Source organism: Rhea americana, unplaced genomic scaffold, assembly GCF_003343005.1.
Source record: "Rhea americana isolate MKP2758 unplaced genomic scaffold, rheAme1 scaffold_256, whole genome shotgun sequence".
NCBI classification, from domain to species: domain Eukaryota; kingdom Metazoa; phylum Chordata; class Aves; order Rheiformes; family Rheidae; genus Rhea; species Rhea americana.
Window position 1 is genome coordinate 948,025 of NW_028186375.1, and position 23,234 is coordinate 971,258.

Sequence of the window (23,234 nt, forward strand, 5' to 3'; positions counted from 1 at the left end):
CAGCGGCCCCCTCGGCGGTGGCGGGCGCCAGCCCCGGCGCCCCCTGCCTCAGGCCCGCCGGCGTCCAGCATCGCTCCGTGGCGTCGCGGGCCACCATCGCGGCCCTGCAGCGAGCGTCGTGGGTCGGCGTCGAGTGCTGTGGCCCTGCCACAAGCGGCGCAGGCCGCCGTCGCGGCCCGGTGTCAGGCATCGCGGCCTGGYGTGCAGGTCAGCGTCGAGCGTCGTGGCCTGGCACCGGCATCAAGCGGCGCTGGGCAGGCGTCAAGTGAGAGGGAGGGGAGCTACTACAGGATGTTGCCTAGCTTTTCCCGTGTTCATATATATATGTGTGTGTGTGTGCTTGTATATGCTTGTATATTTTTTATATATATATGTGCGTGTGTGTGAGAATGTGTGTGTTTATATATATAAAAATTTTTTTTCATTTCCATGGTAACAGCCGGGTGGGAAGCGAGCAGTTCTGCAATTCCCCTCACAGTGTTTTTGTCCCCTGTGGGGAAATGTTAAGTGCAGAAATGTCAATGTTATGTCAGACTTCTGTGTCTTGAGCGCTTTTAGCAGATTCCACGCTCTCGTTTAACATGCGCTCCTTCGTTTAGGTCATCAAAGTAGYACTGTGAGTTATAAAATCAAGCAGTTTTCCACATGATGCAACTGGAAGAGATATGACGACTGTCTGCGTGAGATCTTGGAGTATTTTCACTCAGGTACTGTAAACAACTTGTGATGTGATACTTACCCGATACGTCTTTTGTAAGTGACTSGCACTTGCACAGGGAGATACGTTTTGCAACAGATCTATTGGGTTTTCTCAGGAATTCTGACAGATGACTTCAGTCCGCACAGACTGGTATGTGGAACACTRAAAGATATGTGTGTTTGTTCTTTCCAGAAATGCTTTGAGAATAGTTTATAGGCAGCTGAGGTAGTAGAACTGTGTGTGCAGAGAAACATTGGTTTTCACGTTTCCTTACTGTAATTTTTTAAAAAATGCATTATGTCCCGTTGAGAGAGGAAATGCTGTTTGTCAAAAATTGGCCTTCTGAACTCTCAACAAAAAAGTAACTTTCTGTCTCTTCRACTGCATGATTTTTGCTTTATTATTTTATTAATTCTCCTTCTTTTCTTCTCTGTTTTTTTTATATTCTGTGAATACTTGCGTTTTCTGTTTTAGAGCCTCAGTGATCTCACACTTGTACGGTACCAGTTTTAAGTGTAGYGAAATATTTGACTGCAGATTTGCATATGTGTTTTGAGAGTTTTAAAATATAGGTGGTATGTTGACTTCACTATCCTATCTGCATGCAGTCTGATGGAGTCTTTAACAGGAAGAAGTCCTCTGGATCAGGTATCCTCAAGTGTAACCATAGTGGCCTTGTGCAACCACAAATGCTTTGTTTTGTATCCTGTGAGAAACTACTCTTACTAAAAGCCCCGACTGTGGAATGTTAATTGTTGTAGTGGATGCAGTAATTACTACATTAGCCTGAGAGGTGGTGTGRCTGTTTCCAAAACTGTGATATAGACAAAAGCTATAATTCCCTTGAAATCCTGTGGGAGTAGGACAGTGCTCCTGTTGGGTAGGAAAATAATGGCTAAAGTGAACTAATTGACTAGTTCTAATCTGCAGCTATCTAAGGAAAAAAAACCTACTGTGCAGTATGTGGGTAGCCTTACCAGTGAGGTCTGAAGGCTGCACACTGGGAAAAAGCTCGATCTCTCCTATCCTGTTTGCAATAACAGGATCTCTCCTGAGTATACCTTTGTCTTCAATGCTATTTTCCTCTGTAGGAGGAGTCTAGCTTACGTGGAGGATGTTCCCTTCCCTCTGSCAGCAAGGACTTCATGGGAGGAAAAGGGGGAGGCATATGTGTCCAAGGTCGAACAGGAATGTTTGAGAAGTGTCAGGAGTCACTAGAAAGGGTAGAGAAGGCAAACAGCAGACAAGCTGTTTTTTGGTTTTGGTGGGAAGAAGTTGGGAAATGGAATTGTGTAGGTATCGTTTCTTCTTTTGTGACAGCAACTCTGTATAAAAGGCACTTCTGCTTTCCCTTTTCAGACTTGTGGGGAAAATGAGGAGCTGTGTGTTTCGCAAGAAAAATGAGGGGCTGCAAACCTCTTAAAATCTAGAGTTTTAAATCCAACGTGGAGTCTCAGTTTTCTTTTAGTTTCTGTGTTTTTTTTTTCTTTTTTTAATATCAGATCTTGTTTTATGAATATAGCATACAGAGAGAAAGRGTGAGCATGGATGGGTGTTCTACATTCACGTAAATGCAGTTTTCTGGAGGCTCATGCAGTTAAGTCCAAAGAAATATTCACCAGCACATCCAAGACTTGTCTTCCCCATATTTTAACCTTTTTGCAGCCACTCACTGAGGTGTTATGTTTAACCACCCCCTCCCCCCCAAAAAAAAAACAACTCAGTATTCTCTTATGTCAGGAAATAATTCTTTCTGTACACAAAAATGGCAGACCCATTTTCTGACCAAATGTTCCGAAATACTTGCCTTTGGACAGACACAAAGCTAGAATATTTCAGCTACTAAGCTGATCTTAAAACAAACAAACAAATCCCCTAAGTGGCAAGTACGTACTAGGCAAGTAGTAACATCACAAGAATTATCAACAGACTTGGGTGGCACTTTTTGGTGCTCACCAAGGTTAAGGTCGGATAATCTTGTTTGCTGAGTACTTGCCCTGCAGAGTGACTTACTGCCTCCYGCTAGTGGGCTGGCATCTTATGTCAAGACACTTCAGTAAGACTTGCTGCAAAGTATGCTGTGCCTGCTTTTGGATAATGTTCCCCGCTCTCTRTTTTTTTGCGTAACATCAAGATCATTAAATATTTTTATTTAGCTCTCTCATASCTGCTTGCAGTTGTTCAGGGCTTCAGTAAGATTTTTGGATAGACAAAAATCTTATGAAAAATTACATTTTTAGAAAATCTGTTTCAGATTATCCAATTGAGCTAAATCCAACTGAAGAAAGCAAGCAGAGATTCTGCACAGGGAAGCTTGGTGTTGGCACAAATTGACAAGAGCTTCTCTCGAATTCCTTTCAGAAAGTGTTTTACAGTTTTTAGTGTTGCTGTTGTAGTTCTGCCTTTCCTCAAAATGTCACCACTCCACAGTCTCTGTCTTTGACAGAYTTCTAGCTGCAGTGCCTCCCAAGGCTCCTTGATCTTTGTTCGACTGCATATACCTCTGTGGAGCTATATGAGATGCTCACGTTTCACCATTTTCAAAGTGGATAATACATGCTATCTGTAATGCTGATGCTGGTACAAAGAGATTTCGCTCTTGTCTTGTGTGCATAACTAACCACAAGGTCTTTTCTTTTCTGACATACATTTTTACTGCTTTATTAATTGTTTCTGAATGCTCCTACCACCCTTGGCAGTGAACTTGATGTATAGTGACCTAAATAGCTGTAGGAAAGTCTGCTCCTTTAGCATAGAAGCTACCTTCTGATTTGAAATAAGTATTTATCATTAGGAAATACGGTTTCCAGATGAGAAGAAATGGATTTGGAAATTGGTTATATTGCTGTTGTTCCATTTAATTGTTTTATTTACTACCTGCAGAACTGTGAAATACTACTTTTAACGTAGTTTGTTCATAGGGAGATAAATCTCTCTTTATTTTTTAACAAATGTTTACACTTGTGTATTCTAAACAATTTGTGCACAYGTGCATTCAAATAACTATAGACTATACAGCAACGGGGCTTTTGGGGTAGTTTTTCTCAGAGGATCCTATTTTTATATTTAAAGAAGTGATGCTTATCTAAAGCTTGTATTGCTTTTTTTTTTTTTCTTTAAATCTACTGTTAAGATGACTTCATCTGGGGAGAAGAAAAGGAACAGGTACAGAATATCATAGTATGAAAATCAGGTGCTGCTGTTCCCTTTATCTTGTAGTCTGCCCTCAGTGCTTTGCAATGGGGACACAGCTGTCCTGGTCCTTGATTGTAGTCAGATTACTTTCTTTCTTTGCTTTCCTCAAATGAGGAAGTAGATTTAAGATTGAATTATGAACAATTCAGTATATGGGAGGAAGGTGGTATTTATTAAGCTATTCAGTCCCTCTGTGTGGTTTGCTAAGTAGCACAGTCTGGCTCAGCCCAGTGTTGTCTAAGGAATTACRGAGTATGGTCAATCTTAACAGCACATGTGGCAAGAGCAGGGCTGATGGGAATCTTGGATAATTYATATGTGATTTCCTTGACAGGCTGCCTACATCCCAGTGAGGCTAATGTGAGTGGTCATCGCTCATTACTAATTTTGCAGAGATGATGCACCCTCAGTGTGGGAATATGGGATTTGGGATACTATTAAGAGATATGTGGAATGCACAGAAATAAATACATGTATTTATGTGTGTGTATGTGTGTGTATATGTATGTGCTTTTAGAAAGGCCAGGCTGACACAGACTCCTCTCCAAGTTGTGTAAGGAAGTGTTGTACTGTTGGAACATGCACCGCACGTCACAGGGACAAGTTGCAGCTCTCCTCCGACCCCAGCCTTGTCCCCCTGCCAATTTGCTGCTTTCTAYTCTAAAACCCCATGATGCAAATAAGTGTTCAGAAAGAGCTTGACTTAGCAGAAAAACTTCCGCAGTCATGACCTCGTTATTTGAAAAACTGCTTAAACTTTGTTGTTAGAAAAGCTAACCCTCTTGCTYGCCCTCTGAGAGATGTCTATCTTTCACAGGGGCGAGCATGGAAATTTCAGCCCAAGGAATTAGACTGTTGAAAGAAATAGGAAGCCTGAGTTAGTCCAGGCTGCTTTGCATCCTCTTACAAAAGTGGTGGTATGTGCTTTGCTCATACCACAGTTTCCTTACTGTGCGGTTAAGAAGATGTGCTGAATTAACAAGAAGATGTGCTGAATTAACAAAGAGCTATAGAGTAATGGAGTGGCAAACCTAGACCTTTGAGGATAGAGGGTAAATAAATATATTAGCCTAATAATAGATAAGTGTTTTGCTATTGAGGTCCTGAAAACAATCTCTTATGTATTTTTCTCTTTTCAATTATGTATCAGGTATCCTTTGCCTTAATAAATATCTACAATATTTGTCACATCTTCTAAACATGGTGAAATGTTTGACTTTAGTATGAATTGCAGGTGGCTTCTGATGGTTCTGTATTCYGAAGGGAGTAGGATAGCAAGAGCAGTATTACAAAGGTTTTTTTCACTCTCTAGTTGCCAGACAAAACCATAAATAGGAGCAGGGACATTAGCATACTATTTGTCTTCACTGAAACTTCTTMATTCTCTTACCTTTGGGATGCAGAGTGAACCTCTCTTAGAATGTACCTCATGATGTCCAAGTCTGCCTTATCTCAGATGATGTGGAATACTTGCAGGAGAACTTGTTCAGTGTTGYGTTGTTGTTTGGAAGTCCTGGGGGCTTCCCATTGGATGTTTAGTGTCTCTTCTCGGATGCTACCAATTTTCAAGCCAAAATTAAGTTTTGAGAGCAAATTCTCTGACTTGCACCAGGTACTGGAGCTAATAAGCTCCATGCTCCTGGCTACGTATCTTAAACCAATAACTTGCACACGGTTAATAACTTGTAATTGAAGTTGAAGGTATTACTAGTAGATCATAGATTTATTTTCATTTGGAAGGGAGAGTGCATAGAAAGGGGAGAAATGGCTTCCTTCAGTGCATAAGTTACTGTTTACTGCAGGCATTGTGCTGGCTTCATAAATTCTCATTTATATTGTTGATACAAATTATAGCCTTACAAATGAGGGTGTAGACACAAAAAAAACTTCTGATAATTACCTCACGTAAGGTTACAGCTTTAAGAAGCAAATAGAAAATTTGCTCAATAACACTAATGGAAAACTGCCTAAAAGTGAGGAGGAAGTATGCAGAATGGAATGAATATGCTCGAATATGTGAAATATTGTTTGTGCCTTCTCTAGTATAATGTGTATATGGAGGTAATACTGGATGCTTCAGTAACAAAGACTCTTACTGTCTAAATAACAAAAGAGTGAGAATAGCCCTCAGAGTATGGCAGGGCATTTTCTGAGGACTTGCAAATGTTGGTACTTAAAAAGAGCACAAGCACTGCAGTTATAACTGTCTTGTGCAACTATTTCTGAGTAATTCCCTTTGTCTGTTTTGCTCTTTTTGTAACTGCTGAATACTTGCCTGTGAAACTTAGAGTCATGCCGTAGTCATCGCAGAAAGAACTTCTTAAAATTGATGTAATTAAGATATTACTAACTGCGCAGATCTTACGCTTTGCTGACTAGATAATATTCAAGCATGTAGTTATTGTATCTGTCATCCCAGACACGTTATTCTGTGCTCAACATTGTATGACTATGTCATATCATAGCTACTAAGTGTGTTACTGAATAAGGATTTTTTTTTAAGTAGAGGAAGCTGTAAGACTTTTATAATGTCAATACAAATCTTTATGTTTTCAGACTGTAAGAATACTATAAATTGTCCAAACCTTTTTTGTTGTTGTCGAGATGCTTGATTTTTTTAGCTTTTTTAAAAAATGCTTAATTATATTAGGGCATTACAGTGATAATGTAATTTAATACCACCRTAGATTTTTTTTTTCCCTAAAGAAATTAATACAGTGTGTGCAAAATAGATTAAATCTGTTGACGGGGTTGCAAATACAATCATAATTGTCAGCCTTTCTGTCATTTCTCTTGTATCTAATCCCTTATGTTTTTTCTTGTGTTAATTTAGTATATGTTGCTAGATAAAATGTGAATAAATTGGGGTCATTATTGGAGAGAACAGAGTCAATCTAACCCAGTTGTTAATTATAAACCATTTAAATATTGATGTCATTAACTCAGAGTTGCATATTCTTATTGCTGCACATACGCTCTTCTGAGAAAGAAGCTCAAGGGACTCACCATTTTCTAATTCATTCTGCACAGCTTATGTAGTTAAATGCAAGTGAAATGCAGATAAATGTAGTTAAAGTTGTATGAGTTAAAATATTCTGTGGTAGTGGTCCTCTTTGTCCTTAATTTACCTTTTTTTTTGTTCTATGCTAACTTTAAATTTCACTTTTCTAGTATTTTAAATCAGCAAATGAGTATCACTGCATATTTATAATGCTGATTCATCAGGATGGTTATATTTGTCATTTGTCTATAAAATCTAGCACAAGCAGAAGCTGTTCTGTTGGTGAATGGGCAAAACTTTTTTTTTTCACTTGTCTGCAGGGTTAGCATACATAGAAAGGCTCRGGTACAGGGGAGGATTTTTGGCTTTGTATAGACTTGTCACGTTTTYCATTGTAATTTGGATTTAATTCAGGGTAATTCTGTCCACTTTTCCTTCTTCTGGCTCTGAATTATACTTATTTGGCTAATTTAGGACTGCGATTTGAGGAATGTCTGTTTTTGACAATATAGATAGATTTATTCCTGTACAAATACGGCTGCTCATTGAGGTTAATTATCCATCAGGTCCTGACTTATGACTCTACTAGAATAGCTGTTAACTATGAATAATTTAGTACAGCATCATATTGCATGCCACTTAAGAAGGCCTATGCCTGTTAATCTTTATATCTTGTTGAAATCCACTCAATAGTATGAAGGTTCCTGCCTGTATTGATATTTTTATTGTTCTTTTTCATTCTATTTTAAGATTTCTGTCAGTGTACCAAGGCAATGTGAATATTTTACGATGACAAGCAATAAAAATACTTGCAGAAGAGGCGGTATAGTTTGTTACTGAAATTAACTGGAACATTTTGAAGTAGTAAACTCATCTTCAACGTTAACTTGTGTCCTTTAAAYATTTCTTAAATCTTGCACTTCTGTAATACTTAAAGCATTTACTCCACTGAGATTTATGCAGTTGAGACAGTTCACAGCTTGGAGACTGTCTTAATGAAGGGTTTATTTGAAAGAGTACAGGATTTTAGTGCTTTTTACAGATTGCCTCAGTTGCACATATATCTGGTATTTCTATACTTTGATTGGCACATTTCAGAAGCTTTTTCAAGAGAAAAGCTGCAAATACAAAAGTTAAAATGTAGATAAATTTTGCCTTTAGGATACTTGATAATTATGTATTACCATTGGATGTATTTTTGAACAAGGTTGAAATGRTGGTGTTCTATCATTATCATAAACTAGATTTTCACAAAAACTCTCCAGAACATTAGTAAAGATGATACCTTGGAAATATGAGGGGAAGAACACAAGAATGTGAACATGTAACAAAAGTAGTAGTGAGATAAATTTTGTCTGAGACTTTTTGGAGGAGAGAGAGGTTGATGCTTTGTGGTGTTTAAGGAAGGCCTGTCAGATGTCTGAGGTTGTTTTCCCCCCTCCCMGACTTTCAAATTTACATTGGTGCTCCAGTTCTCTGCCCTGATTAGTAGGGAACCAGGCAAGAGTACATCGACAATGACACCCAACAGACAAGTGCTTGGACAGAATGCGTGCTCACGGGTTTCTCCTCCTTTCATGGTCCTGTTCACCAGGATGCTATATTACATCGTATTACATCTTAACTCCTCTTTATAATTCTCTTGTAGGATGCTTTCAGCCTAGTTTAGAAAATGGAACTTTTCTGCAAATGAAATTTGCTGTCATATGCATGATGCTGTTAGAAGTTGACATGTTTAAGTATGCCTCCTTGGTGCCTACTTCAGCGACTGAAAATAAAATAGGCCTTTTATCTTTTTGAGCTCCTTTACAGGATAGTAAGTTGCTTTGGTATCCCTTAAGGGTTGGTAGTTAAATATTAAGGTCTTGCTAGATGTGTTTATTTCTCTTTAAAAGTGAAGACTCACATCAGCCCCTTTGAAGGGGCACTCTTTGAGCCATACATTGTGGAGCTGTTTTAATAAACTCTCAAACCTGTAATAATTTTACAATTTACTACTGACTCAACCAACACCTCGATGGAAATGCRGCTTTGTTTACAGATGGAAAGAACTCCTCCGAGTCCCAGTGTAAAATTTTTAAGATTTTCTTTTAAAAATTTCAGAAGGAATATGAGTTAAAATTTCAACTGAAAATTAGTGGGACTGTCCTTCTCCAGAACTTTTTGATCTGCATTACAATTGTCTTCTCTACAGTGCTTGTCAYGTTGTATACTTTACTACACAGCCCCCCCCCCAAAAAAAAAAGCCTTTTTTCTAGGTTAAAGTTTTTATGTTCTATGTACAGTGTTTGCTTATTCTTTTTTTTTTCTTAATATATGTGGTGTGCTCTTATTCTCAAATTACGATTCACATGAAGTTTGATAATGCTCCAGCATCCAATTTCAGTAAATATTAGTGATACGTTGTATCATTGGGCAGCTGGTGCCAGCTAGCCTGAATCRCTCACAGTTTATAGAACAGCTCCTTTGGAAAAATCAGTGCAACTGCTGGAGATGTGATATTGGGGCACTGCAACAAAGCAAGGATACAGTAGATCCTGCCAGTTGTGGATACCTTTTGCACAGCACCGTGTAATTTAGTGTGGTTAAAGCTGGCTGAGTGCAGCATACATGTGTTTATGTTTTGTGGAGTGCCGTCTCTTTGGAATAGAGCAATTCCATGAAGCCTTTGGAGTTGGGCAGGGATGGCTTTTGTGAGCTGTCTCGCAGATCAAGATGTGTGAGAGAAAACAGACTATAAAGTTACATTCTGCCTTTTATTTCTGTGTTTAAAATACAGTTTTTTGTGTTGCTATTGAAATTTCTCAGTATTTTTTTGAACTGTAGCAGTTTATATAGCTGTCAGAGTGTTGTTGTTTTGATATAGTCTGTAACCAGAACTTCATTAAAGCCTTGATATTTATTGTTTCTTATTTAGCTTCTATCAAGTGGTGATCTTATGCAATGGCATCAAGCCACAGTTCTTCACCAGTGCCTCAGTCAAAAAGCAGTGATGCTTTCTTTAAAAAGGAAATGGATGCATCAAAACGCTTTCGACCTGTACAGTCACTGCCTGATGTATGTCCCAAGGAGCCTACAGGTAATGTTGACTTGCAAGGAGAGAGAAAATGCAGTTAAACCTCCTACTTTGGACATCAGTTTTTAATGGATCAGTCAAATTTTCTTGTGTTCTGGGTATAGGGTACTGAGGTATAATTTTATTTCAAAGTGCAGTAGGAAGCAAGMGATCAAGACACAGCGCTAGCACTATCATAAGACCAATTTTTGGTCACAGATATAGCTGCTGTGGTATACTAAAGCTTAGCTCGTATAGAGCGGTAGGTGGGGATGGAATCTTGAGAAGTGCAAAATATAATGCTGATGAATTTCCKCTGTAACTCAGAGTAGTCAATTCAAAATACAAAAAATTTGTGTGTTTGGATTTTTTTCTCTTCAGTGGAAGTKAATGGTGTTCATGTAAAGATATCTAATGAGCATGAATATACCATTGTGTTCAAAGCTTGTGTTAGTTAATCTGAAAAAAGAAATGCAAAGTAAAGTGTTGCAGAAAGAAAATGTCATGCATCTTTTTTTTTTTTTTTTTTTAGATAATTTGGATCCATTGTGTAATTGTGAGGAAGTGATTTGCTAAAGAACTACATTTTAGCCAAAATATGACTTTCAGTTTCTCGTCTTAATGAATTGCCTTGTTTTTGTACCACAGGCGATCCCAGTAACATATGTGATAGCCCGTCTCTAGTTGCGGATCAGCATAGATGGACTATTTATCATTCCAAAGTCAATCTCCCAGCAGCTCTGAATGATCCTAGGTTAGCAAAAAGGGAATCTGATTTCTTTACAAAAACATGGGGAGTGGACTTTGTGGACACTGAAGTCACGCCTTCATTCTACCTCCCACAGATCACCAAGGAACATTTTGCATTATACCAACAGGAAATCACTCCGGTAAGAACCCAAAATCAGATGCACACAGTACCAGGGGCCAGAAAGTGRTTTGAGATCCTCCTTCTAGTTAGAGATTGTCCTTGTTAGTAGTCTGTCAAACTATTAACTGATAATTACTGTGTTGTATTCTACTAGGCATTTATTGTTTTATAATCTCAATATTCTCAATTTGGAAAAATGTTGTCTAAATTCTCTAGATGATTTCATAGTTTTTCATTTGTGTTTCTGAATACTGTGCTCTGCATTAGGGCTTATAGTTCTTGTTCATTCTTTCTGATTATTAATCCTTTTTGGTAAGAATTGCTCAGTGATTGAGATCTACAGTGCAATATAGCATTTTAAGTCCTTTGGATCAAAGGTAAAACATGACTATATGCTGCAAAATTTGGACTGCTTTGTGTGTGGGTTTGTTTTTTTTTTTTTTTTTTTTTTTAAGAATCTCTTGTAATTTCAAACATACAAAGATGAAATTATTAAACAGTAAGCAGGTCTATTATTTGATGATGTCTAACAGGAAAGTTAAAGCTACATCTAAGGATACTAGGAACAGTAGGAGACTTCTATAAACTCTTAAAATATTTATGTCAGTAAGTATGCAGTAACATTCATTTTTTGACTGAAAGAATATGTAATAAGTCTCACACTGTTTTCTGCTTCCTTGGTTTGTAACTTTCTTATTTTTCTACTGTTACAGAATTGGCTACAGGAAATGTTACTGGCGTAAATCATAGTTAAAATATGTGGAAGGGAATTGTCTGTAATGCTAATGCCATTAGTTTGTACATCCATCATTTAAATAGTTAAGAGCTTGTTCGTTAAAATTAGCATGTAACCTACTGATTGTGAAATGACAGAAGGGTTTGGAAAGAGGGAACTGACCCATGATGTAACTTCTAATAGAGCCCTACCTAACATGAGTGTKTTTTAGAAATATAGTTCCTGACTCCTAAGGTCTGGGGTGTTGATTGTACCTGTAGATAAAATTTGAAGCTCAGCATGATGAAACAAGGTACTTGGTTTCAGCAAGAAGTTCATTAATATCATGTGGAGGTAATTTTGAATTTGATTCGATTTAATTTAGCAACAAAAAATTCATTTTTAGTGTTTTAATGTGATTTCTAGATAAAACAACAAATAATTGATTGTAGATATGTAATTACAATCAATATATGGCTATATCTCATTTTGTGGAGAGGTTATTTTGCATTTTCAATAACTTCTATGTTCCTTTCTTTCTTGAGATGTAAAGATATTGAAAAAACAACATATCGACCAAAAATTTCAACCTGTCGTATCTCTCACCTGGACAAACATCATCTGAGCTTTTAAGAGGAAAAAATATTATTGTGAAGTTGTCAGAATTATTTGGCGTAACACAGTATGTTTCACTGAAAATGTTCCACATGTTCCATTTCAAAGAAGGAAAATCTTTATACAACTGGGAATAATTCTTTGATACATTTCTCTTTTACAGAGAGAGAAGATTCATGAAAAATGCAAGAATATTTGTCCTCCTAAAGATACCTTCGACAGGACTCTAATACACACCCATGGTACAGGAAAAGCCTTCTTTTGTGTGTTTAAAACTCATTTCCTCTTCTTTAATAGACACTAAAGTATACTGATCACATCCTGTAGTTGTCTGTGGGCTTTACGTGCAAAATAAGCTCCTGGTGATTTCATTGTAACCATAACTGAAAACRGGGTTGACTGGAAGTATTCATATTGCTGCTGATAATTTATAGGTCAAAATGCTTGTGATCCCTGCTCTTGACTTCTCCTGTGGCATTTTTGCCTTCATGGCAGGTTATGATGTCTATGGCAGTGGTTTTTTTTTCAAGTTTCTTTTACTTAAGCTGCAACTAGATCATTCAGTTGCATCAAGTCTTCATTGCAAACCTTGCAATGAAGAGAGACACTACATGTGAGAATTGAAGTACTGGGCCTGACTCACTACCCTAAGGATTACTGTTTGCAAAGACTACCTGAAGCACTTTTTTTGGTATCTACAGCTATAGCGATGCTGTATGTTATGATTTTATGCAAGTAGTTCACCTAATATGAAACTAGACAAAGGAAGGTGAGAGGCAAAATGATAAGACAAGCAAAAAGAAAAGAAAAACCCAGAACCTGTAGCAAGCTTATAATATTTCATTTCTTTAACATAAATGAGTTAATTTGTCAGTTGCCATTTCACTGGGCTTGTCTATATCCATGTCTATTGGTAATGCAACGAGAACCTTTCAGCAGTTTATTTCTTTTGATCAAGWTTTTCTTTCAGTCAGCTTTCTTCCTCCTTTTCTGTGCAAAAGGAAGCCCTGCTTCTGTGGGGTTTCTGTGCTCAATGTTATTTTTCAAATAGCTGTTCCTGAAAGATTCTGTTTGTAGCACATATTGCAAAATAAAAGTGCCTTCATTGGACTTAGCTTAATCCATTTTGAAAGAGTTTTTTGTTTTTATCAAAGGAAATYAGTCATCAAAGTAACTGGGAGCTGCTTGTGTAGATAGGCTGTTCCTAGTAGAAGCAGCATTTGGTAATGTAAAAATTTGGATATTTTATAGCTCCATCTTTTTGTATTGCCAGTCTTTCTCCAATTCCAGCTCGTAAGACCTGGCATTTCACTTCCAGAAGAGTTGGTCTGTCCTAAGACTGAGAACAGCAGGATGGTTCATAGGCCTGATTACCTTTTGTATTTCAATACAAATAAAGTACCAGCTGAAGAGGTTAGAGAATAGAAGTTAGGGAGACAGTGCTGAGACTCTCACTGTGGTTATCGAGGAGGAARATAAAGTCCAGCTGAAATACGGGCACGTTGCTTTAAATTCCTAACTTTTCTTGGCCTGATGCAGTGTTCTTCATAATGTGCATTAATTCATGAGTAGGGAAGAGAAAGGGGGGATTTTTGGATGAACTCCGAAAGTCTGAATTTGCCTTTTCTTCAGGTTATGCTGGGATACAGTGCTGCACATCTTCTCCTAGTTCAGCTCGTTGTCACACTCTGCAACTGTCAGTTCAGCTTAGCCAGGAAGAGGGCTACCTCTGTTCTGCTTGCTCATCATATCTGAGACTTTGTCTTAGCAGGCCTCATTCATGCTTACTGCCAGCCTTTGTGCATCTACCGTCCACTCTAAGTGCTGTGCAAAGTGATTATGTAGGCMGATTCAGTCTGAAGTGCAAAAATCAAGGTGATGTAAGGGGAACTTTTCCTGGCCTTGGGCAGCGGCTTGAGTGCACTGAGGAATGTGAAGTGTTAATCAGACTGTCTTGTATGACTAATATTTTCATTTTCGAAGCAGGCAGTTATGACCACTTTTGAATGCTCAGGGCATGAGACCTAAACTACAAAGGGCAGCAGAATGTTTCAGAGAATCAGAATAATCAGATTGGAAGGGACTTCAGGAGGACTCTAGTCTGACCTACCCAAAGCAGGTTCAGCTCTGAGGTCAGATGAGATTGCTTGGGGCTTTATACCGTTCAGTTTTGAAAACCTCTAAGGATGGAGACTCTACAACCTTTCTGGGCAACCTGCTGCAATGCCTGACTGTCTTCACAATGAAAAAATTTTCCTTGTATCCAGTCAGAATCTCTCTCGTTTAAATTTATAACCATTGTCTCTTGTCTGTGCACCRCTGTGAGGAGTCTGACATAGTCTTTTTGATAACCTCCTCGTGGGGTGTAAGAGAAATTGTTCAGTTACTCTTGGTAATTGTTTTCCATTGTTTGCTCGTGAATGACTACTTCTGTTTTGTTTTAATTTTAGATAAATCCAGGACAGATCTGGAACAAGTACCTAAGGTATGGTTGCTGTGCACTCTAAGCTGTTAAAAAGATTTCTCACATAGTTATATGGTTTTGAATATATGAACATACTCTTTTATATGTGGAAGTTGTTTTTCTTAAGAATCAGTTCAAGTAATCAACTCAGAAGATAGGCAATGCTCATAGCATTTGCAGATATTAAGAACAGTCTGCCTTTCTTTTTTTTTCTTTTTTTCATTCTGTGACCTTAATTTTCTTAAAGTAGAATACAAGTGCCTTTTTTCATCTTTAATAGTTACAAGATCAAAATTGGGCAGAATTAGCCATGCWGCATCTTGGAGGAAAGGGAAACTGGAGAGTCTGGTGAAAGTTTTGAATATTGTATGGTATACAACTTAGCATTAGGCTTGGCTCTTTGAATCCTACGGCCCTGTTGTAGTAAAGTAGATTGCTCTAAGGTGCTTGCAGCATGTGATATATTGTTTGCAACAGGTTTGCAAAAGACACAAAACATATATTCCAGTTCAATCTGATTTTTTTTTTTTTTAGGCACATTTAGAAGTCAGTATGATAATATGGTTCAGCATCTGTATGTAAGGCTCAGTAGCTGTCACTAATATTTAAATTCCAGTAAACAAGAATTTTTGAGTGTGATATGATGCTGTAACCTATGTAGAAACTTTTAACATTACCCCACTTCATAAATGTAAGGAAAAGGGTAGTACAACCCACCTGGAAGTTTCAGGTTTGTGCTAATGTTGTCACCTAAAAATAATACGATCAGAGAGAACTTAAATTAACTCTACTGATCTCAAAGAACTATAAATATTAAATGTTATTGACCCTTTCTGTGGCCAACATATTTGCTGCACTGTGCTAAAGGAGGTATGTTTTGAGGCTCTGTTCCTTCCTAGGGAACACTTCCTCCACCCTGGCATTTGGATGGATGCTCAGTTTGGTAGAAGCCACWGGTCTCAAAAATGAGTATATCAGCACTCATTCCTGATTGCTTCCTGCTGGATGTTCCCCCTGTTGAAGAACATTTGTTCTGGTCATTTAAAGGACCCACCTGCAGTCTAATGCTGCCTGTATTTTAGTGCTCAGGTACTTGATAACCTAGATTATATGGAGCTCTTGACTTGGTCTTGTAGAAAGATAAAGCTTTATCAGATCACACAGACTTTTAATRTATGAAATCATTCTTAAGTCAGTCCTAAGGCCTAGAGTGAATTTGTTTACCTGGGTAAAAGGTAATTGGAAAAATCAACAAATAAGGTCCTGATAGGTCTGTGAAGTGAGATGTCTGTTAAACTGGGAAAGAAAACAGGAGAGAGATGCATTTCTGTTTGTTTGTTTCAGATTTTTATGAAACCAGATTTTGCCTTGGAAGATTCCATAACGTTTAATGCAGTTTTACCATGGTCTCATTTTAATACCGCTGGAGGAAAAGGAAATCGTGATGCAGCTTCTTCTAAGTTRCTTCAAGAAAAGGTGCAAATTCAATACAGCTTGTCATTATCCATTGCAGCTGTTACCCATTACAAAGAAACTTTTATCAGATGAGTTGACTGCTGTTGTTTTATACTGTTTGTTGAGACATCATTGTTATGGTCCTGGGTATTTCTTTTGATTACATCAGGCTGTGGATTCTTAGTCAATAATGGGGGAAATATCTTACCAAAGAACTCTTTCCTCCACTAGATAAATATATCTGTTCAATCTAGAAAAGAAGTCTAAAGAAGTCTGCATATAGCATAGTGGTTGGCTCTTCATGACTGCTAAAACTTAGTGAAGCAGGTATATATTGAGAATTTTAGAGATGTGGAGCTGCTGGGAGGAACAGTAATTCCATGAGAAGGGAAAGCAGATAGGAAAGCTAGAGGTTATATACAATTGGTTAAAACTATTGCTTTGTCTCATCTCAGGAAAACTCCAGATTCAAGGCACTATGTTCTCTCTGTGCCAAAATAAATACTAAATCCTAAGGTTTTATTTGGCAGTAGCTTTCTCTTACTTATTCTTGTCATGCCATGTGCACCAATCCATTTCTGGAGTGCACTGGAGAACGTGAAGGCAGAGCGGTTTCATTCATGTTGGAAACAGAAGTCTGTAAAATAAGGTCATAGGTTTTCTTCTTTTTTAAAGAGTTACATAGTCATAGTGGAGAAAACCACACAGCAAATCATTTTAATGGCATAAATTTCCATGAAGCACTTTGGAAAACTATGTGATTTTTGCGGTCTGTTTTCCAACTAGTTTTCCCTTCTTCATAACCTACTAAAGGYTCTGGGAGCTAGTTAAGAAAGAAAAAAAATTAAGTGTCTTGGAAAAAAAGCAGCATGAGATTCTCAGGAAGATGTTTACAATAACTCCAGGAGTTGGTCTTCCTCGTCTTTCTTCAGATCAGGAGGGAGAGACACGCTCTGCTAGAGGGTAGCTTGCTCCTGCATTGGATTGTCCTCTGTGGTCTAAAGTTGGCATTTGGGAATACATCTGCCTTTGGATTTTCTTGTAGCAGTCACTGCCTAAAAACAGTATCTGAAGTATACTTGAAACTTGCAGAATGTGCCTGGCAGCGGGGTTAGCAGCAGCAGGATGGATGCTCAGCAGGGACCCAGTGAAGGAGACCCAGAGCCCTTTCTGATGCAGTGAAGTGAAAATAGGGCTTCAAACACCTTTGAGCCACACTTCTTTAGAGGGGTATACCTAAGCAGTATAAAACAGTTCTGTTAACCTCCAAAACCACATGCCTCACATTCAAAGTAYTACACTGCTCTGTTACTGAAATCAGTCCAAATTTATTGTTTTACTTTCTAAAAGCTGTGATTTGCTCAAGATTATTTTACACTTCATGTCAGGTGCAACAGGCACCTTGCTGCCCTTATTATCCTTAGCTCCAGGCAGTATTTTTCATCAGGATTTGGAAAACTKTGCCATAACAAATCCTTAGGCTGTTAGTGCTTTTGGATTGCTGATAATCTATATGCAGCCATTTTCCCCTGATACTTTTCTCCATCTTATCTCCTGCAATTTTTTGCTGTACATTGGGACTGTAAGCTCTTTTGAGGCATTTTGTCGTTTTGTTCGGTTTATCTGCAGGACTTAGCATAATGAAAGGGCCTAGAGCATCTTTTTGCCACAATCAAATAAATGATCATAATAACCCTTTTTCTGACCCCTGTATCAGCCTGTCTCAGTAGGCTTTTACCATGGGCTAGGGTTACAGCCCAGGACATTTTTGATTATACCTGTTACAGAAAAGATGAGTTTGCATATTGCGTTGAGACAATAAATCACTATTGTTGAATATATTCAGTGTGAAAATAACTATAAGAAGGAAACATTCTCCAACTGATTTTATTTTCCAGAGATCTTAACCAGCCATAGGACCTTTTTTAAATTCAGCATGAGGTTTGAGTGCTTGGCACTTCTTAGAAACCAAGATGTCTGAGTATTGGCATTCAGATGAGTATCCTAATGCCTCACTCTTTTGAGTTTGCATATTCAGCATACAGCAGGACACAGAGCTTTTACAGCTCAAATAATCAGACCAAMCCAGCAGTCTGGTAACAGTTCGACATAGGGAATTTGAAATTCATGTTCCAAAGATGTAGCTGTACTGCGTCACTAGGAATCCCACAGTGCCAGTGCACATGAAATATGCTACATAGGAACTCCTGACTCTGACTGGTTGGTAAAGAGCAGCTGCAGCAATATATGTCCTTCTATGAAGAAGATGCTACAATCTTTTAGCTCAGCAGGGCCAGACCAAAGCCAAGCTATACTATACTGTATCTTCATCATCTTTAAATGACCTGAAGTATGTAGCGTATTTGCGTGTGTATACAGGTCTCTTGCAGTTTTCAGGTCTCTAGTCTCTAGAGTTGTTTCCTAGTTAATGGCTGTGATAGTGCCAGTATGCAACCTCTGTTGTACAAAAGCTTGAAAGTTCTTTTAAAATTACTCACTTTTCTACCTTGTCATTTTCAAGCTAGAGAGCCACCAAGTCGGTTTTCCCAAAATGGTTTTGAGCTTGTTCAAAAAGTGAGTAAACTACAATGGGTAGTGATTTGCTTGCCAACATGACAAAGGGTTTTAATTGGGGATCRTAAGATTTTTGGTTATTAGATAGATTTCCTCATGATACAATAAGACGTTTCTACTATATCCTCAAAGAGTGTTTGCACAGGGATAAACTTGCCATGTGCTAACAGTGCTGTTCATTTTTTCCCTCCTGTTGTCTCTCTAGCTGAGCCATTATCTGGATATTGTGGAAGTCAATATTGCACATCAAATTTCTCTGCGCTCGGAAGCATTTTTTCATGCAATGACCTCTCAGCATGAGTTGCAGGACTACCTCAGGAAAACCTCCCAGGCTGTAAAATTACTTCGAGAGAAAATCTCCAAAATTGATAAAGTAATGTGTGAAGGATCACTTCGAATTTTAAGACTATCACTCACTAGAAATAACTGTATAAAAGCATACAATAAACTGAAGTTAATGGCTACTGTACACCAGACACAGCCCACAGTACAGTTACTGCTCTCCACTTCTGAGTTTGTTGGAGCGTTGGACTTAATAGCAACAACACAGGAGGTGTTGCAGCAAGAGCTTCAAGGCATTCATAGTTTCCGGTAGGTGACCATCTAGAAAACGGACAAAATGCAAGTGGTGTTAGCATGTGTCCAGCATGTTGTAGCATCAAACTGAAAGGGATTGTTTTGTTTATGCTTGTTCATTCTCAGAAGATGATGTACAAGTGGTACAAAATGTGAGTGTGAGGTAAGTGGTGCGATTAGTGTGTGAACCAGCGAGGTGATGTTTTGTTTGTTTGTTTTTAAGAATACTTTTAATATTTAGATGTTTTGTATGCCTTAAGGTGCAGGGCATAAATGAGAGTTGAGCAGTGGCTGCGCTTTCATCTTGCAGGGCTTGTAGCCCACAGCTGAAAGATGGCTTTTGAGTGGTGGGCTGCAGTCCTCATGCATCCAGCACGCCAGAGATATAGTTCTTAGCACATAGCTCCACTCCAGGCCTTCGTCTTGACTGATGGACCTAGACATGTGATATTAAAGGAGTATGCGCTGACAATATATTGAGTGGGTTTGGCTCCAGCCTGTGCATATGCCAGCAGTGCTGGAAGAAACTTTGCAAGCTAAACCCAGCACAAGTGGCCTAAGGTATCAAACCGTGGCTCAAAATGCAATATAAGGCTGGTAGCTGGTCAGAGTGGATGTGTTCATCAATGTCTGCTCGCATGTTGCTCTGTGTACAGCCAAGGGGTACTCTGTCTGGCTCATCCAGCAGAAATTCAGTTCTGTGGGCTGCTGAAGTTGTAGCACAAGGAAAAGAAACTATGGGAAGATGCTGCCCAAGCCACTGCTGCTTGTTTTCTGCTCAACCCACCCATTTGCTGCAGCAGTGGATGGGAGTTGGCATGTTGAGGGTCCTGTGCTGGCTGCTCTCATTTAGAATGGATGCTTTAGAGCTCTGCTCAGAGATGGGCCTGCACTGTGCAAGGTCCTGTGTAATATGTAAGAGCATCACTACAGCATCCTTTCAGCTGATACAAAATAAGTTATCACAACTCTTGTAGCACAAAAGTGTCATATACAGAGCTGCCACTCCGTTACGACACTGTCAGAAGCAGTGCATGTTAAATCTGCTTGGCARTTTCTATCAGCGAGTCAGGGTGTTGTATACTTAGATTTAAAAGTTGCTAGCTCCACGGTTATTGCTTAATAACTAAGATGAATATTCAGAACTTCATACTGTTAGTACTCTGGTCCTTCTGTTCTGCTGAGCTGTTCTTCGAGTATCCCCTTCTAGCTGGTTCACAGAAAGAGTGAGAGCTAGTGAACTATTGGAAGGAAAGTTGTTAGTCTTTCTCCTTTTAGCTTAAATGGTCCACTTTCAAGCACTGCAGCAGTTTCCTTCCTCTAGTGTTCCTGCTCTGAGCCACTTGGCTGTAGTGCCTGGCCCTCCAGTGAGCCAAATATTTGACAACATCAGAATTAGCTTTAGTTAGCAGATTAAGGTACTTCCTTGCTACATCAACGGAGAATACTGTTATGTTCTCATTGTAGTGTATATGATGTTCCAAGAATGTGTCAATCTTTAAAATTATACTCACTTTCTAGATCATATTTGCATGTAAACAGTCATGTAGCATGTAAAAAGTGATTTCTGTGAATAATGCTTAATTGGTTAGTTTGATAGTTAAAAAAAATATATATGTGTGTGAATGGGAAATATACTCTTTGTCTTGGAGATTAAAGGTTCAGAAAGGTGATTTAAATCTATCAATTACCATTACCCCCACCAGAGACACAAGAGCAAAGCTATGTCTGAGAAGCCCTGCACCCTCCCTCCCAAGTGGCCTGTGTGTATTGCATGCCCAAAGAAATAATGTGCAATGGAAGGATGGCAGTCTTGAAGAAAACTTCTCAGTAAAATGTTGTTTAAAAAATTAAAATCTTTTACCCTACACAAATACTTCAACTTGTTATTGTATTCAGAAATATAGAATGGATGTTCTTATTCTGTTCTCAGCAAGAGTGCTGCCACTGTCAAGTGAGATAAATAGTTAGTATCACGATTTTTTTTTTAAGACTTTAGTGTGCTGTGTATGACAGCATGTGGAATTTGCTCCTGAACAGAAATCTTTAGCTTTAAATGGAGACATGTCACAGAATCATTCACTGTAAGACAATAAGAAAACTATTCAGATCATCCATATATAAAAAAAATTATTCTCCTCTTGTCACACTAGATCCAGGAAAAATGTAATTGGATTCTAGTTATAGCAAAAAAGGAAAGCTCCTTAATAGTGCCATGAAGTAGTAAATTCATATCTTTAGTCTAATATCCCATGTGGTTGTATGTATCAGTCATAACTTTATGATCATTGCTTGCTGCTATTATAGGATGGTATTAAAGTCTTACAGCTCTTAACCTTTGCAAGTTCATCTTTTTAATTAGAAAAAGTACTTAACATGTGTTAACTAAATTACAAATCTATAGTGACAATTTTTACATTGTTTTAACATCATTGTTGAAGTGATGGAGATCCAGTAAATTTTTACACAGGTATGTTGGCAAGCCACAATCTTTACAAGTAGAACACAGAGATGACTAGAAAACCTACTGCAGTCTAAGTGTTTGTAAAGATTTTTTAACCTACATTCCTTATTTTTATTTAGAAGAATTGTAATAATCAGACATGGAAATGACCTGATGTGTGATCGGTGCCTCTTCAGAGCCAGGATGTTTGGCTGGAGGCTAAACTAAGGTCTAACTTATTCCTGGGTATTTCTGGATGGCGAATTCTCATTGTTAGGGCTAGAACATCTCGGATAAAGTGGAGGCACAAAATGCTGGCAACTCCAGTTTGGATGTTTCCAAGTTGGTGCTTTCACAGAAAGTTAGGAAACCAGGAGTATTCGACATCTCTGAAATTCTCGCTTTTAATTTCACTCAGCTAAAAGTCTCTTTAGCTGCCCAAATTCTGAACGCTGGTCAGCATTTTTTGATGTGAGAAATTCCCATGTGATTTCATGTGCATATCTGCCAGATATGGTTTAAAATCTGCTATATGTGAAAAAGTATTTTGAATTTTCAGAGAGATATAAAAATGGCAAATTTGAGAACTCTAGTCTGAAAGCTATTCTGTCATTTAAAACTATTACTGTATTTCAGTCATGTGAATTAAATGTCCATGACCATATTAAATGTTCAGACATTGGAAATGGAAGAACTTTGAAGAGTTGAGGAACTGGACAAGCAAAAGAAATACTCCTTTTTAACAATTGCATACTGATGAGCGCTGAGTAGTCTCAGTTTTGGTTGGTCTCATTGAATAGAGAAGGTACTCAGCACCTTCCAAAACAACACAAAAAAAGATCCTACATCCTTGGTACCAATTTGAAWTTGCTGTTGACATTCAAGTCCATGTATTTTGCTTCAAGGTGATAGTGCTTCTGAAAAATGCATGGTTTCAGCTGCTTTGAGGAGTGAATGATTTGAACCTCCCATTAAGACAGTGCTGATTGCATGCAAATTACTTGCTGGGTGGTTATGTTCTTCAGCTGTGAACTAATGATTCATTTACAGGTTGATTATTTAGCTCATATCTCAATGGCTGTTTTTCTTAGGCATCTTGGCTCACAGCTTTGTGAATTGGAAAAGCTGATAGATAAAATGATGATTGCAGAGTTTTCAACATACGCTCGCAATGATTTAAATAGACCCCTAGAAGATGATTGCCAAATTCTAGAAGAGGTATGTCTGTTATTGAAGTAAACTGTCTGATGAATATGTTTGCATCTTTAACATACTTAATTACCATCAACTAATTCACTCAGTTCCCTGGTAGCAGCATTATCGTTTTACACTGCTTCTCTTCTAATCCAAATTCCTGCCTCCACCCCCTTTTTTATTTGTTTGATGAAATTAAATAGTTATAGCTAAGCTCTTGGAACTGTAACCCAGTCCTACTTTATTTTTTTTCAAAATAATATTTTCTTATTTTTATTAAATACTTGTTACGTTTTAGTTTGGACACTTCATGAATCTCATCACTTCAATTTTAAGTGAGGAAAGGGTGTACTCCCGTGCAGTTAACAGTTTAAAA

The 23,234-nt window shown here is 38.2% G+C and overlaps 1 protein-coding gene across 1 annotated transcript in view; it reads left to right on the forward strand.

The window, feature by feature from the left end:
• Positions 1–598: 598 nt before the first annotated feature.
• The window catches only part of VPS54 (VPS54 subunit of GARP complex), a 49,971-nt gene continuing 27,335 nt past the window's right edge, over positions 599–23,234 (forward strand). The window contains exons 1-8 of the mRNA XM_085307276.1: positions 599–707; positions 9,814–9,975; positions 10,600–10,841; positions 12,316–12,394; positions 14,603–14,637; positions 15,961–16,092; positions 18,851–19,236; positions 22,756–22,882. Of these exons, the coding sequence (XP_085163402.1) occupies positions 9,840–9,975; positions 10,600–10,841; positions 12,316–12,394; positions 14,603–14,637; positions 15,961–16,092; positions 18,851–19,236; positions 22,756–22,882 (1,137 nt within the window). The 5' untranslated portion in view covers positions 599–707; positions 9,814–9,839. The remainder of the gene's footprint in view (positions 708–9,813; positions 9,976–10,599; positions 10,842–12,315; positions 12,395–14,602; positions 14,638–15,960; positions 16,093–18,850; positions 19,237–22,755; positions 22,883–23,234) is intronic.